The following is a 16,764-nucleotide window of genomic DNA, read 5'->3' on the forward strand; positions in this document are numbered from 1 at the left end:
GATTTTGTTTTCATAACTAGCTTTGGAGGATTTTATGAAGGATCTCAGCTTCTGACTGAAGCTGACCAGGGAGTTTCTCCAATCATGGGATTTTACTCTTTTTTGCAACAGTTTCTTTCTTCTGTTGTAGAGTTTGTTTATGGCAGGGGACCACCAGATTGGCTTCCTTTTTTGGAGGATAGCATCTTGGTTCTGTTAGGGATTGCACGATCCATGCACTCATGTAAGTGCTTATAAAGTGCATTTGTGTAGGATTCAACAGTCATACCTCTATTGTCCATCAGCATGGGTGTCGTGAAGTTTGCCACTTCTGTCTTAAGAAGCGTGAAGTTGGCTTTGGTGAAATTATTTTACTGTGGTTTCCTTAATGGGGGTGGGGGAAGGATGTGGATGACTAGGCTGATTAGCTTATGGTCAGATCTAAGTATCTGACCACTACTGATCTTACCAAGGGCTACTGGCAGGTGCCCTTGACTCCCAACGCTAGACAGAGGTCAGCCTTTTTGACTCCTTTCGGCCTGTATGAGTTCATGAAGATGCCCTTTGGGATGAAAAATGCCCCAGCAACTTTCCAGAGGCTGACAGACTGTATCCAAGCAGGAGATTATGCCCTTGCTTACCTGGATGATATTGCCATCTACCCATTCCTGGCAAGAGCAACTTCAGCAGGTCAGGGATGCGCTGGGCAGACTGCAGAGGGCAGGGTTGACATTTAAGTCCAGTTAAGTGTCAGGTGGGTATGGCAAAGGTTTCCTTCCTCAGACACAGAGTGGCAAGATCAGGCCAGAAGCTGCCAAAGTGGAAGACATTCAGACTTGGCCTGCCCCTGTTATGAAAAAACAGGTGAAGGCATTCTTAGGGACAACTGGGTAGTATAGAAAGTTTGTCCCCAATTGTAGTACCATAGCTGCTCCCTCACAGACCTGACAAGGAAAAACAGGCCAGATAAGGTAGTATGGACCCCAGCATGTGAACAGGTATTTCAGAAGCTTAAAGGAGCTTTGGGAGGCCCCCTGTGTTAGCCAGTCCAGATAACAGCAAATAATTTGGTGTGCAGGTTGATGCTTCAAACCATGGGGCAAGGGCTGTACTTAGCCATATTTCCTCTGAGGAAAAAGAGCACCCAGTGGTTTATCTCAGCCATAGACTCCAACTCAGGGAGGAATGCTTTGCAGCTGTAGAAAAAGGAATGTCTAGCCATAGTATGGGCACTGCAGAAACTTCAACCTCATCTGTATGGAAGGAAATTCACTGTATTAACAGACCACAATCCCTTAACATGGCTACATAGAGCCAGCCAGAAAAACACCATAGTGAGGGTCAGCAATGCCAACACAGATGGGCTCTCTAGACAGGGAATGGGGTAGCATATTCACAGATATGGCTTGAGAGAAATAAGCCAGTTTCTCAAGGGTCACTTGAAAAACTAGCTTGTGTCTTGGGGGGGGGGGGGGGTGATATGGGCAATAGCTGGAGTTTTGTAAAGAATGATGTGTCCTTTGAATATCAAACTGATTTATACAAGATGCTTGTGTTAGAAATGTATCAGAACTGTATGTCATTTGTATATCAAACTGATTTGTACAGATGTTTGTGCTGAAAATGCGCTGGCGAGGTTTGCTTGTGCTAAAATGCATCAACAGTGCATCCCGCGGGAATGAAAAGAAATGTATATGTATTATTGTAACTGAATTAAATGTATATGTTTTAATAGAGGGTGCTGGCATAGCAGAGGTTAACCAGCTAACTTAAAGAAAAATAAATGGAAATAAGATGTTAAGCCATTAAAACTGCACCCCCACAGCACTGAATAGGACTGGAGATGATAGGTCTGGGAAACCGCCTTTGTTAATTAGCTCAACAAAGAGGGAGGCCCCAAGCACTGCCATAAACATTTGGATGTGTATTGTGGCAGTCTGTGCTAAATTCCTGTCTCAGCTTCAAAGGGGAATACTGTGAAAACCTAGAGTCAGGTGACCAGTTGAGGTCATTCTGTCAGCCCTCTTGGAAATTATATTTTAGATATTAAAAACAAAAATCTCAGAGTATAGAGTCTTCTGTTTGGGAAGCCTCACTAGAAAGCCCCTCACCCACAGTATATTGAATTGCAGTAGTAAGTAACTTAGAGAACAGTAAAAAAAAAAAAAAAAAATAGATTCAGTCAGGAACAGAGTGAAGCTTAGTTTAGTCTTTAGTTTTTTTTATTTGTCTGAGTCTGTCCATCAATCTTCTTTTCAATATTTCCTGTGATCTGAGCTCTGTGGTTTACTGTGAATATATAATCAGTACTTTCCTGTTCTTTAATCATTATTAAATATTTTTAAACTTTTGTTGTGGCTGGTCCTTGCAGAAAGTATTTAACCTTTGAGAGTGCTTACATTTATTTGGTTTCACTGTGTCGGCCACTCCAGAATGTCTAGCCGTCTTGGTGAACTACCATTTGTATTTGTAGTAATATTACACAGTATAAATGGACACCCTTTGTTAAGGGCCTTAGAGTAGCCGATTGTGGAGTGTCTGATGGCGGTAATAACTACCTTATACTCAAGGCAGAAGGGGACACAGCAGGTAAACCTGTGCCAGCCTTTCCCAGGTGTGTCTGTGTGCATGCACGCAAATCAAATCTGTGTGTGTGTCAGGTACTTGAGGCAGGGATATGAAGCACTATGTTTAGACAGAGTGCTGGAGGACTTTGCTTGAACACCTGGCTGAGGACCTAAGCCTACAGCTGTACCAGTGGGGAGTGTTCTTGGGGACCTGGAGGGAGATAGATATAGACACATCCAGACCCCGGGCTGAGTGTGTTCCCTGTGTGCTTTTAAGGGCAACTGTACTCTATGTAGAGAGGTCTGCAACTGGTAATACTGAGTGTATCCATTTGTATTCCAAGTGCATTTCCCTCTCCAGTGTCGGTGGTGAGGATTCAAGCTCCTGGATTACTGGCCCAGCATGTGGACAACTCGTATTGCTGGCCATCACATATTGGTAGCAGTGACTGGCATCACATATTCCACAGGAAAACAAAATATCTTTAGTTCTGTATCTAAAGTTTTCCACTGAGACTTCTGTCACTGTGAGGGAATACCTCAGAATTTTGGGCCTCATGGCATCTAGGATTCTCTCAATAACCCTGACAAGACTCCACGTGAAAGATACAGTGGTATCCCAGCATCAACACTATCTTTTCAAATCCTAGTGCCGAGGTTTGCCAGAAGAGAAATCTTTTGGCAGAGACAACAGATATCCTTTGATCTGTATCTCTTCTTCTCCCTCCTTGCTCTAAAGAAGTCAGTCACCACAGATGCTTCATACTTTGCTTGAGAAGCAATTTCAGGAGGGATTGAAGTGCAGGGTGTATGGGATAGCAAGGAAAAAGCAAGCACATGGATATCAAGGAGATGCTTGTCCTGATCAAGGCACTCAACTCTCTGAACCACCTTTGGACCCTGGGACATCTTGAAATGGTTACAGACAATATCACAGTCTTGTGGTTCATCAACAAGCAAAGGATTGCTCTCTGAACAATCAAATGGCTGGATTCTGTTCCAGGACTCCTATATGCTTTTCCACTCTTTCTATAAATATTCCAAGGTATTTCTGAAGATTCAGACGGAATCCCTTAAGATCATTGTGATGACTTCCTTCTGGCCCAGGCAATCATGGTTCTCCCTTGTTTTGGAAATGGCCAGAAGCAATTGCCTCAAGCTTCCTCACAGACTTGATCTACTTATACAAGAACAGGGGTGTTTGATACACTAGAATGATCATCTTCAATTGACTGCCTGGATAATATGGTTTTAATTCCTTTTAGGCACATATTTACTGAGGACATGCAGCAGGTACTAATGGAGGCAAGAAAGCCTGCTACTAGGAAATCAGTAACAAATGGAAAAGATTTTCCAGTTGGTGCCAACAACATAACCAGCAATCATTCGGGACAAGTTGTTTTCTGGTTTACAATACTTATGCAACTTATTCCTCTATCAAGGTTCATTTATTGGCCATTTCAGTACATCTGCCCATGGATCATCATCTTTCAATGCAGTCTCAAGTCAAAATGTTCTTTAAAGGGGTTTTGCAAAAGAGGCCTCCAAGAATACCGATGATCGCTCCTTGGGATCTTAGCTTTGTGTTAAAGAAGCTAACACTTGCTCCATCTGAACCAGCTAATCTGACTGACTTGAGGTTCTCAACAAGTTAGACAGTTTTACTGATTGCTCTGACCTTTGCAAGAAGGGCATCAGAATTGTAAGTTCTTATGATGAGTCAACCCCATCTCATCTTCCATAGGGATAGGGTTTCTTTGAGAACTAATCTTTCTTTTATGACTAAAGTAGTATCCAACTTTACTTTAAGCCAAACTATCCATCTCTCAGTTTTCCTTCCTGAACCTAAAAATGAGGGAGAAAGGATACCCCATACCTCGGATGGACACAAACAACTCGGGTACTATCTTAACGGAACTAAATCTTTCAAATCGTTGGATCAATTGCTCATTTCTTGTAAACGCAAAAAGGGACAACCTGTGTCAAAGCAGACTATCAAAATGGATGTACAAGGTCCTTATCTTTTGTTATACTCACCATAACAAAACTATTCAAGACCTACTCTACCATGGCCTTGGTTTTATCTATGGCTTTTTTGGAAAGCATTGGATTTTAGAAGTATTTAAGAAGCTGCTACTTTGTCCTGTATACATATTTTAATCACTGTAAGCTTGATTCCTTCTCAAGGTTCAGATCAAGCTTTGCTAGGACCATTCTCAGGAGGCTCCTGGACCCTTCTCCTTCCATCTCCCAAATGTAGTTAACTAGGGCAATCTACCCATATAGCTAAAGGCTACTGAAGCTGTGATCAACATGGTGAATACAGTACAATTTTGTAAGTTTCATAGTATAGTACTAGGCTATCTGCCCTAGGGCATTTATAAGCCTAGCCAAAGTGAATGTGGCTTTCGCCACCCCATGTAATGATACAAAAGTGTACAATTTAAATTTAGTTTACTGTGCCTCTATCTAGCAATGACACAGAGATGACCCCCGGGGTAAACCTACGATCACCCATCCATTCGTCCAGATTTCTCTTGAAGAGAGTCAGTGAGGGGCTCTGCCTAACATGGACAGGTATCCTGTTCCAGAGTGCGGGAAGCCTCTGGGTTATGAATCTGTCCCTCCAGCATGTCCTATTCATATTTGTGCTGAGGTTTAGATCTTTAGCTCTTGTGGCTCTGATGGATTTGGATTTTTTGAGGTGGAGCATGTCCATTAATTCTGAATTGGACATGGCCTTGTACGTAAGGCATAGATCACCTCTGAGCAGGCGGTATGCTACTGAATAGAGCTGGAGCTTTTTTAGTCTGGCAGCATATGACATATGCTGGAGACCCTTGATCCTCTTGGTAAGGTACTTTTGGGGTCTCTCCAGCTGCTGCAGGTGCCGGGTGAGGTACATACCAAATGGGGCATTGTACTCAATCATAGGCCTGATAAGGGAGGAATATAGGGGTACAATGACATCCTTTGATCTGGATGTGAATCCCTTCATGATAAGGTGGGCAAGGTAGAAGGTCTTTCTAACCACTTTGGCGACGTGGGTGTAAAATGAGAGGTCCACTGTCAACTTGGGTCCCCAGATCTACTTAATGGATTACCACCTATGTGGTAATTTGTGGGTACTTTGCTTTTTCCAAAGGGGATGACTATACATTTTTTGGCATTTAGTTTAAGGCCATGACTCTGGCACCAGTCTGTTTCTGTGAGGCCCTTCTGGAGGATGCATGTGTCAGCTGGTGTGTCGATTATGGCGCCTAGTTTGCAGTCATCTGTGAACTTTGTCAGCCACAACCCCCCTGTTTGCCTGCACATCTGAGAAATAAATGCCAAACAAGAGGGGTCCCAAGACAGAGCCCTGTGGGACTCCACTTGTGACTGGCTTAGAGTCTGACATAGCTCCAGCTATTCTGACTTTGTGGGGTCTGTCCTTTAGCCAGTTTGCAACCCATCTTGTGACAAACGGGTTTACATTTAAGCTGTTGAGCTTGTCGATGATGCCCGAGTGAGGTATTGTGTTGAAGGCTTTTGCCAGATCCAGGTAGGCTGTATTAACTGCTTTGCCTTCATCTATGGCTCTAGTGACAGTTTCAAAAAAGTCCAAAAGACAGGATCTGCCTTTTACAAAGCCGAACTGGGTAGGGTCAATTGTCTGTAGGTCCCCGATGTCTTTGTTTATGAGTTTCATAATGATCCTTTCCATAGCTTTGCAGACCAGGCTGGTCAAGCTTATGGGGCGGTAGTTTCCAGGGTCTGTAGAGGTGCCACCTTTGTGGAGTGGGACCACTTAGCTGTACGCCAGTGTTCAGGGACGTATCCTGTAGCAAGGCTAAGATTAAACAGCGTTCTTATGTCCAGGTTTAGCTCCTCTAGGAGTTCACGTAGCATGCAACCCGGGACACAGTCAGGTCCCATGGATGCTGTATTTTTAGCTTTGCTGAGGGCAGCTCTCACCTGGACATCTGAGGTTTCAGGGAGGTTGCATTCAGCTGAGATATTTATTACGTCTTTTGGGGGAGAGGGAGGGGAGAAATTTGCACTGAACCTGTCTGCCAGTATGTTGGCAATATCTGTGGGTTCAGTGTATTTTTTGCTGTTATGAACTAACTCTGCGCATATCTGAAGGTTTCCACCCAGGTTTCTAACATAACTGAAGAAGGCCTTGTGATTATCTTTAGTGTCCTTAGCGATTTTTCTCTCGAAGTTGGTCTTTGATGATTTTATTAGCGAACGTAGTTTTTTGCTAGTGCCGATCAGGGATGCCTTCCGTTTATGAGATTTTGCTCAGTCTTGCAGTAGCTTCCTTCTCTTGTTATAAAGTTTGTTTATGGCTGGGGTCCACCAGATGGGATGCCTGCCTTTGGTGGAAAGGGTCTTGGTTTTATTTGGGATTGCATGATCCATGCATTCTTGGAGATGCCCGTAGAAAGCATTTGTGAAGGATTCAGCAGTGTGGGATGTGGTTTCCACCGGCCCAGGGGGCTTGAAGAATACCATTTCAGTCCTAAGGAATGTAAAGTCGGCTTTTGAGAAGTTTCTCACTGTGGTCTTTTGTGCTGGGGGTGGAGGTGGGATATGAATATCTAGGGTTATTAGTTTATGGTCTGATCTCACTAGTGAGGGGTATACTTCCGGTGTTGAGCATTTTGTCCCCATGTTTGTGATGATCAGGTCAAGTATATTATTTCTCCTTGTGGGGGAGGTGACTAGTTGTTCCATCGCATTTAAGTTGATGAATTCCAGGAACCTTTGGGCTAAGGTGTTAGGGCTTGAGTAATGCACCCAGTCTATGTTTGGGTAGTTGAATTCTCCCAATATGATGGTATTTGGTGAGACATTCATATCCTCCAGTGTCTTCTGGAAGGCTGAATGGAGTTCCTGAGATTGCGAGGGTGGTCTGTAGCATGCTACAAGTTGTATAGCAGTTTTGCCTTGAACTTACTATAACAGTAGATGGTGATCGCTGTTGCAGTTGCCACTCCCTCCTTCCACCCCCCCTTTTTATTCCAGGGTGTGGACATTTAGTTTTTATTGTTCCTGCCACTGTCCTTACAGGGCTCAGCCTCACCTTCTCTGCTGGCAGGAAAGCCCTGAAGGACTTTGCACCCAAACTTTCTTTTAGTTTTAGTCAGCTCAGTTCAAGCTGCTTGACAGATGGGCACAAGGATGGAGCCCAGGAAGTTTGGAAGCTGTCCAGCAGTTACACCCCTTGCAAGGATATAACCCATATAGCTAAGGCTACTGCAGCAGTGATCATTTGAACATCTACTGTTATGGTATGCTCAGATTACACAACTATACATTTCCACTGTCGAAACATCCAACACAAATTCAAAACAGCCAAACTAGACCAACAAAATTGCAAAAATGACTAACCTCCGGACTGAAGAAAACAACTGGTATACAGAACTACTATGGTACTCAAAAAAGCAGGGGTTTGAGCCTAGGAAAGTTTCATAAGCTGAGCTGCCCTAGTTTTGCATACATTTTTATGAGATCATACCGCTCAACCTCTACGTGCAAGAAATCTGGACAAAGCTAAAAATAATGGAGGGGACAATGGCCCAAAATCGGTGACAAAATTTAAACATTACTGTTGTAGACTTAGAAAATTGCTAGAATAATGGGTTTTGCCCGACAATGCATTTTCGGAAGGATATGAAGTCTGAAACTAAAATGTATGTCATTATTTAGCAAATTCAATCCTTGCTGGTTTGCCAGAAAACCACAAATTGCACAAGGAAGAGACCAAAAATATAAGGCAAAAATGTGGAAATTATATGAAAATCTTGACAGCTGGGAGGCAAAGTCTTCCATTCCACAAATTACTGTGGCAAATACATGAACAAGCAGGCTACAGACATGGTACATATAATTCACACCAGAAACAATTATATTCAGAAGCAGAAAAGCACCATTTTATTTTAAATTAATATAAAATGGCATAAAAATCTATGGCAATGTAGCTATAATCGCAAACACATTAAAAACTGAAATAAATATGAAACAAGCTCGAATGTGTGCCTCTCGTGATTAAATTAAAAGTGAAAAAAAAAAAAAAATCAGTCAGCATTTGTTATTTCAGTTATCCTTTGGCCACCACTCTGGAACTGAAGCACTCAGATGCATGACAACATTGTTTGAGGTTTTTATGTGAAGGTTTTCACTGGCATTAGCTAAACGAATTAAGCCTAAGCCAACGTCATCCTCATTAGTCCTATACTTTCCTGCAGATTTTCCAGATTCAGTTAAAATGTCCGACCCTTCTGGGATGCCATTCTCTGGAACAGAGCCTGTGAAATGGATAGGCATTAGTCTCTTACGAATTACACCAGTGTGATGTGTTCTTGCTGTCAGTTCCTGACCAATATAGCAGCCTTTATTAAAGCTGATTCCATTCAAGTAAACTACATTTGATTCTAGAGGTAGGGCCACCCCAGATGGGAGATCTTTCACACCTTCAGGAACTCCTTAAAAGAAAAAGAAAAAAAAAAGACGAATAAAAGACATGTTAAAACCTTTTCCTAAGTAGGAAAGGACCACATTTAGGAAAAAAAAAAACATACTCCTAAGAGCATTTCTAAGCCTAAAAGTGGGAGTAAAGGCTCCAGATACTTACATTAGTGCAACTGGAACTGCATTTAGTTTTACCTCAACCTCCTTACTTCTGTAAATTATATATTTTCAATACGAAATGCAGACTGCTAAAATGTACAGGCTAAAGTCATATGCGAACTATAATTAAAAAAGAAGTTATGTACTCACCATAGCGTTCCATGTGAGTTGTCCATCTCCCCTTCATTCTGTACTTGTCGGTTCGGAACCGATCCTCGGTTCTGACTCTGCCGTTTACTAAAGCTCGAGGTCTCGAACTAGTTAGGTGGCTTGCTCCCTATCCCATGATGCTCTAGGGCATTTCCCAGATCTTGTTTCCTGGTATACTAATATACACATATATATATATTTTTAATTATTTTACAAGCCAAGAAGAGGGTCAGAGAATATTAGATGCCAAATTAGAACCTCTCGATCCTCCAGGAGACGAAAGCTGTGGGTAGGAGGGCGGGATGCAAGAATGAAGGCGAGATGGACAACTCACATGGAACATTATGGCGAGTACATAACTTCTTTATGTGAAGTTGTCCTATCTCGCCTTCATTCTAAACTTGTGGGACAGCGTCCCTAGCACCATCTTTCTTGGGTGGTTCATGGGAGAACATTCTTTAGAACAGTGGACCCCAAAGGAGGCCCTGTCCCTGGAGGCCAAATCCACTTTGTAAAGAGTGATAAAGTATGAGGCCTCGCCCACATTGCTGCCATGCAAATGGTATCAATTGGCAATGAGCTCTTACTTCGTTTGGAAGTTATTTGTTCATAGGTGATAGGTGAATGAGATGCAGTCTGACAACCATCTGAACAGACTGGTTTTCGCTACTGAAGCTCCTTTCTTGGAGTTTGAAAAGGATACAAACAACTGATCAGACTTTCTAAAGTCCTTTGTTCTGTGTAAATAGAAACATAATTGTCTATGCACATCGAGTTGGTGTAACATGTATTCTGCCTTATTGCCATACTTGGGGGGGGGGGGGGACTGGTAAGTCTACGGAGTGATTTAAGTTTGATTCTGAGCATACTTTTGGTAGAAATGATGGGTTTGTGTGAAGTGAGAGACTGTCATTGTGAAACAGCATATATGGAGGTTTGATAGCTAATGCTTGTAATTCCGAAACCCTCCTAGCTGAAGTGATAGCCACTAAGAAAATTGTCTTCCAGGTCAAGAACTTCAAGTCACATGAAGATGCAGGCTCAAAGGGGGGAAGAATTATATGGGTTAAAAGAAAAATTAGGTTCCATGGAGATAGAGGTGGTTTAATGGGGGGTCTCAACAGGTTAGTACCTCTTAAGAAAGCTTTACAAAGTCTGTGAGACATAACGTTCAGTCCCCCTCCTCCAAAATGAAAATTAGAGATTGCTGCTAATTGTACTCAAATAGTAGCTGCAGCTGCTCCCTCATTAAAAAGTTTTGCTAGAAATTCCAGTATAGAAGATACAGATGCAGAGATAGGGTTAATATGATTTTGTAAGGCCCAGGAGGAAAATCTTTTCCATTTGCTGAGATATAATCTTCTCGCAGAGGGGTTGTGAGAAGAAATCAGGATAAGTGCATACTGAGGGTGAAAGGTCAGGTAGCCTGGCTATGTTTGGAACTGGAACAGCCAAGCTGTCAACTTGAGTGTTTGAAGAGATGGAATGAGCATTCCCGATGGATGGTTCAGAAGGTCCAGCAATGGGTCCAGAATCCAAGGCTCCTCCTGAAGATGAGGTCGCAAGAAGGTGAACCAAATTTGACAAAGGTCAGTAAGGGGCTATAAGAATTAAGGTCCTTTCCAATGTGCTGACTTTCTGAAGAACTTTTGGAATCAATGGAAAAGGAGGGAAGGTGTAGAGGAGACCCGAGGGCCAATCTTGTACAAGTACATCCCTTAGGGATTCCCCAGAGGGAGGATTAGGGCAAAGCAGCTGTGGCATTTGGTGTTCATGGATGTGGCAAATAAGATTGCAGCAAGGCTGGCCCCATTTTTGGAAAATCATTTCCACTATATATTGTTTCAGGAACCACTTGTGAGGCATTAGTACTGCCCTGCTGAGTTTGTCTATCACTTTGGGTTTCCCTGGGATATGTGTTGCTACCAGAAAGCATTGGGAGGAGGTTGTCCACTGCCATACTCTCAGGACCTCTCGACAAGGAGTAGGATTTGGTTCCTCCTTGTTTGTTTATATACCATACCACTGACATATTTTCCGTTTGGACCGCAATCGTTCCTAGTGGGAGAGAATCTTATAATGCTTGCAATGCAAGAAGCGCTACTCTCATCTCTTGGACACTGATGTGCAAGTGGGCGTCATGATCCTGCCAAGTGCCTTGGACTGCTCTTCCCTGATAATGCCCCCACCCCCTATCTGGGAAGCATCCATAGTCACTGTGGCAATCAGCTGTGGAAGAACAAAGGGTCGACCTGACGTGACTTGATCGGAGTAGACCCACCAAAAAAAGGTTTCTCTTGCAAGATTCTGTTAACATGATCTGGTGCGACATCGGAAGTTCCTGCACGGACCACTGAATAAAAAGCAGCCACTGTAGAATTCTCCTGTGCATCTGCGCTAAGGGCATTACATTTACAGCTGCTGCCATGGTGCCTAGCACTTTTAGAACTGCCCTTGCTGGAGTCTTCTTTTTTGAAAAGCAGGTCCAGAACCTGTACCCAAAGGGCCGTCACTCTCTCCATTCAAAGCTTTATTATAGCGTCTAAATCTGCGCCTATAAAAGGTGATATGTTAAGATGGCAATAAGGCAGATTTTTCGTAGTTTATTGTGCTTCCTAAACGAGAACAAAAGTACTAGAGTGGTGTCTCTTGCCTGCGTTAGTAAATGCTTGGTGGTGGCGGTTAGGAGCCAGTCGTCTAGATATGGAAACACCCGGAATCCTAAATGTCTCAAGTGAGCCGTGACTACTGCCATAGATTTGGTGAACACTCTGGGGGCTGTGGTGAGATCATAGGGCAGAGCTCGAAACTGGTAGTGACTGGCTCCCACTCGAAAGCGCACATGACTCCTGGATGGCCTGTCCATTTTTTTGTGGTAGTATGCATCCTAGAAATCTATAGAGCACATCCAATTGTCTTTTCCCAGAAAGGGAAGTATCAACTGCAGTGTAACCATCTGGAACACTCTTTTTTTTACAGATTTGTTTAGTCTGCTGAGATCCAGTATGGGTCTTCAGTCCCCTGTTTTCTTTGGAACTAAAAAGAACCTTAAGTAAGTCCTGGATCCAATCTGGTCTGTGGGGACTGGTTGGATGACCGTCTAGCAACTTTTGTATTTCTAGAATTGCTAGTTTCCTGTGACTGGGTGGAATGTCCAGAAATTTTATGTGTGGGGCGGGAATTGAAAAGGGTATTGAGTAACCTATGGATATGATGCCTTATAGACACTTGTCTTGTGTTATTTTTAGCCAAGTGTCGGAATAGTAAGATAATTGACCCCCGACTGCCTCCAGAGAAGGACAGATGGGGCCTCCTTTCAGGAGGGCTGAAAGGGCTTACCAAAGAAGGATTCTCTGTCACTCTGGTTCTGTGGGGACCCCCCCTCTGACGCGTGGCTGGCGTCTTCCATTATTGCTTCCTACTCTGTCCCTGGAGGAAGGCTCACCATGCGTGTCTTGAAAAACTCTCTGGGATTTTTAAAACCACATTTTTCCTCCCTTTTGGGCTTTAAGATGAGGCCTAGAAGGTGTGGAAAAATGGACTCAAATGGCAGAGACAGTTTTTCCTTTCTGTTCACACCTGGTTATAGTGTCTTACCTTTGGCCCGAACAAGGTCGAGCCGTTGAAGGGGGTGTTGATGAAGGATGACTTGAAGGGTTCTGCAAAGTTACACAAGTGCATCCAGGAATGTCTCCCAAGGGAAATTCCTGAAGCCGCAGTCCTACTCGCACCCTCGGCTGCATAAGAAATGAGCCTCATGGAGGAGTTGACTACTGAATTTAAGGTGGAGAGCTGGGAGGACACTTTATTGGATGCCTCCGCAGCTACTGAACCCTGGAGAGCATTTCCAAGGTCTTTCAGGAGATTTCTCTGTAACCTAGTGAAGTGCGTAAGATAATTCAGGGACCTGAGAGTGAAGGTCGCTGAAGAAAATATGCGCTTTCTATATCTGTCCATTGTATGAGACTCTTTGTTCAGGGGATGGACAGAAGTGGACATTTCTGATAACTTCTTGGTGGCCACCACCACCATAGCATCTACTGGGACACCTTTTGTAAGGAATGCTTTTTCATCAGGGGATGTAATAAATTTATTTGGCCTCCAGGGAACAGGCTCCACTGAATCTGGAAACTCACACGCCTTTCGACAAACTAACTCCATAAGTTCGTCGAAAGGCTGAGACCCAAAGGCCTTCAAGTAGACAGACTCATCAGAAGGGCTAATGGGCTTCCAGACACCTCTCTGCTTAAGGTTCTCTAGGATGTCTGCAAAGGAAACATCCTCAGAGGGCGACGGTAGGGACCCTGCTGACTCATCCAAGGTCTGTCTCTGATGTGCTAGACTCCTCAGGGGAGTCCAAATGCTTCGTCTTGTACAATCTCTTGCGAAGGACCTCTTCAGAAGGACACTCTGGAGAGGTTTCAAAAAAGAGACAGGTTCGCCCACTGGGGCATCCTGAGGCCTTGGGTCTCCACGACTGTGTGAAATTAGTTGTGCTGAGATGGACACCGTTGCCTTTGGGGGAGGAATGACTGGAGCCGAGAGCGAGGTTGCTCATGGGGACAGTACTCTCATCGCCTTGAAGGCCCCCCACCCATGACTTGAGGAAGCTTCCGGCTCCGAAGAACTAGAAGGTTTCCCAGATGCCAAGGGGGTTGGCTTCAAAGCTGATGTAGGAGCCGTGATCACCCGTGCCAAGGTCCCGAGAGGCAAGTTCGGACCAGACAACTGTCAGATTAGACAGTCGCCCTCCGGACCCAACCGGAGAGCGGCAGCTCCTAGACGTCTCGAGCACAGATGGCACCGAGGAAGTTGGAGCAGAGGTTGGAGCCACAGATCCTGGAGCAGGTCTCCGTAGATATGGTGATAGGAAAAACCAACACCAGACAAACTAATAACACAGCACACTTGACAACCTTACTGGCACAAGCCCTCTAACTAAAACGGGCTGAGCCGCCCTCCAAGTTAAACGAGAGACTCGAAAAATTAGTGCAAGATCTATCAGGAAAAACAACAAATTCAAACAGCAATTTTTTGTACAGAAAGTCTGGATAGGGATATACGTGCAGGCCTAGAGATAAAACGACGGCCCTAGTGAAAAAAACACAAATAACGGACACAATCTAATACTGTGATAGAAAAGGTCAAAAAACTTTTTAAACAATAGCACACAGATAAACTACTAAGGAAGTTTAGCTTTTAGTCTATATAACAAGTTTTTTTAAAGAAACTTAGCCACAGACAGTTGAAGGACGCCTGATCTGTTTAGCGGCAAACAAGATCGGGGGAATGCCCTAAAGCATCATGGAATAGGGAGCACACCACTAGCTAGATGGAGACCTCGAGCTTTAGTAAATGGCCGAGCAAAAAACAGAGGATCGGTTCTGAACCCACAAGTACAGAATGAAGGCAAGATAGGACAACTTCACATTATTTTTTTTAAAAATGGAAACACTCCCACCCTTACAGTAGCCTTAGAGATGTGTTGAGATAGGGAATCCTACATGTGCAATAACCAGCTGATCACAGCTGACTGTGCAAGATGTTGACTCATTAAAGTTGCTGCAGTCATTTCCCCAAAATACGTCCGTGTCAGGAAATAATATTCATCAATTAGGAGTTGCAGAGAGAACCTCTGTAAGAGTTACAAGAACTTCCTTCAAGCAGGAAACTATGTATGCATCTCAAGAGCCGATATAAAAAGAGAAGGAAATAAAGGAGCAATGTCATACTACTACATGATGAGAAAGTACAGTTTTGTACCTACCATAAATGCAGATGTCCGATAGGTATGCATCTGCAGTCATAACATATGGGTTGTCCTGCCTCAGGCAGCCCCTCGGTCGGCCGGATTCCAAAGTCTGGGTCTGGCCTCGGCTGATGTCGCACTTCACCCGACGTCATAGCTCCTGGGGTATAAAGGCATCAGCCAACGCCATTTTTCTCAGTGTTTCTTGCCCCAGATGCCAGGTGCCCTCTAGGAAGGCTAAATTTGTATAAAAGTAGAAAATTCCAAACAGTAGAAATCAAAAAGTATATATACATACAAACAAATACACCATAATAGATTCCCCCAGCTAGCTAACAGAGGGGTAAGTACCCTAGGAATACCACAGAGGGGAAGGAGGGTGGGTAATCCTGACTGCAGATGCATACCTATCGGACATCTACATTTATGGTAGGTACAAAACTGTACTATGTCCTTCAAGGATGCATCTGCAGTCATAACATATGGGTAGAATACCATAGCCAAACTGGGGGAGGAGGCACTAAGATAATGATGGTGTAGTTAAGATCCCTTGTAAAACTGCAGTTGCAAAACCTGCTCGGGATCTGGAGTATAAAGGAGGATTGTAATGCTTGGCAAATGTATGCACGGAGCTCCAAGTAGCAGCTTCTAAAATGTCTTTGGTAGCCACTCCTCGTAGGAAAGCTGTAGCTCTTGTGGAGTGAGGCCTGATATTTTCAGGAGTTGTCTTTCCATAAAATGAGTAGCAGAATCGAATGCAATTTCCTATCCATTTTGAGATTGTCTGTTTTGAAATTGCTTTTCCTTGCACTCCTGTTGCATATGCTACCAGAAGCTGGTCAGTTTTTCTGCTGGCCTTAGTTCTGTCCAGATAGTAGCGCAGTTGTCTGTGTACATCCAAGGTGTGTAGTAGTTTTTCCCCCCTGTTCTGTGGGTTAGGGAAGAATGTAGGTAAATGAATAGCTTGGTTCAAGGATACCCTGGATACCACCTTTGGCATAAAAGTAGGATTGGTTCTCAGAGACACTCTATCCTGGTGAAAGATAAGGAAAGGCTGCACTGCCATTAATGCCAGTAACTCGGATACCCTTCTTGCTGAAGTGATTGCTAGCAGGAAGGCAGTTTTCCAAGATAAGAACTGTAAGTCTGCTGTTGCTGCTGGTTCAAAAGGGGGAAGTGTTAATTTTTCTAGCACAAAATTGAGATCCCATGCAGGCAGAGGTGGTTTCCTTGGAGGTTTTACATATTTGATCCCTCTCAAAAATTGTCTGAGGAGAGGATGAGAGAAGACAGGAGGATCCATGTTGTACTCTGCTGAAATTGCTGATGCATGAATCTTAATGGAAGAATAGGACAGGCCATTGTGGAACAGTTCTGCTAAATATTCTAGGATGTGTGCTAGGTTTGCCAGTGTGACATTTGTTCCCTTTGCTGCACTCCAAATGAGGAATCTCTTCCATTTGGCTGAATATGTTTTCCTTGTGGAGGGTCTGCGAGCCTCCAGGATAATGTCCTTAACCCTCTGAGATAAAACAGGTTGGTTTTGTTTTATGCAATTTTCCAAGCAGTTAGCTGCAGCATTTTTAAGTTTGGATGCAGGGTCTTGTAGTTGTTCTGCGTTAGAAGTAAAGGACATAGAGGTAGAGGCCATGAGTTCGTCCGAGACATGCTTCATCAGTAGCGGGTACCAATGCTGCCTTG

General features: G+C 43.7%; 1 protein-coding gene across 1 annotated transcript in view; it reads right to left on the bottom strand.

Annotated features, from left to right (window-relative positions):
* Positions 1–8,445: 8,445 nt before the first annotated feature.
* The window catches only part of IBA57 (iron-sulfur cluster assembly factor IBA57), a 94,526-nt gene continuing 86,207 nt past the window's right edge, over positions 8,446–16,764 (bottom strand). Inside the window, exon 3 of the mRNA XM_044089908.1 lies at positions 8,446–9,019. Within this exon, the coding sequence (XP_043945843.1) occupies positions 8,631–9,019 (389 nt within the window). The 3' untranslated portion in view covers positions 8,446–8,630. The remainder of the gene's footprint in view (positions 9,020–16,764) is intronic.

The sequence above is a fragment of the Protopterus annectens genome, chromosome 12.part0, assembly GCF_019279795.1.
Source record: "Protopterus annectens isolate FY-2018-M chromosome 12.part0, PAN1.0, whole genome shotgun sequence".
Classification (NCBI taxonomy): domain Eukaryota; kingdom Metazoa; phylum Chordata; order Ceratodontiformes; family Protopteridae; genus Protopterus; species Protopterus annectens.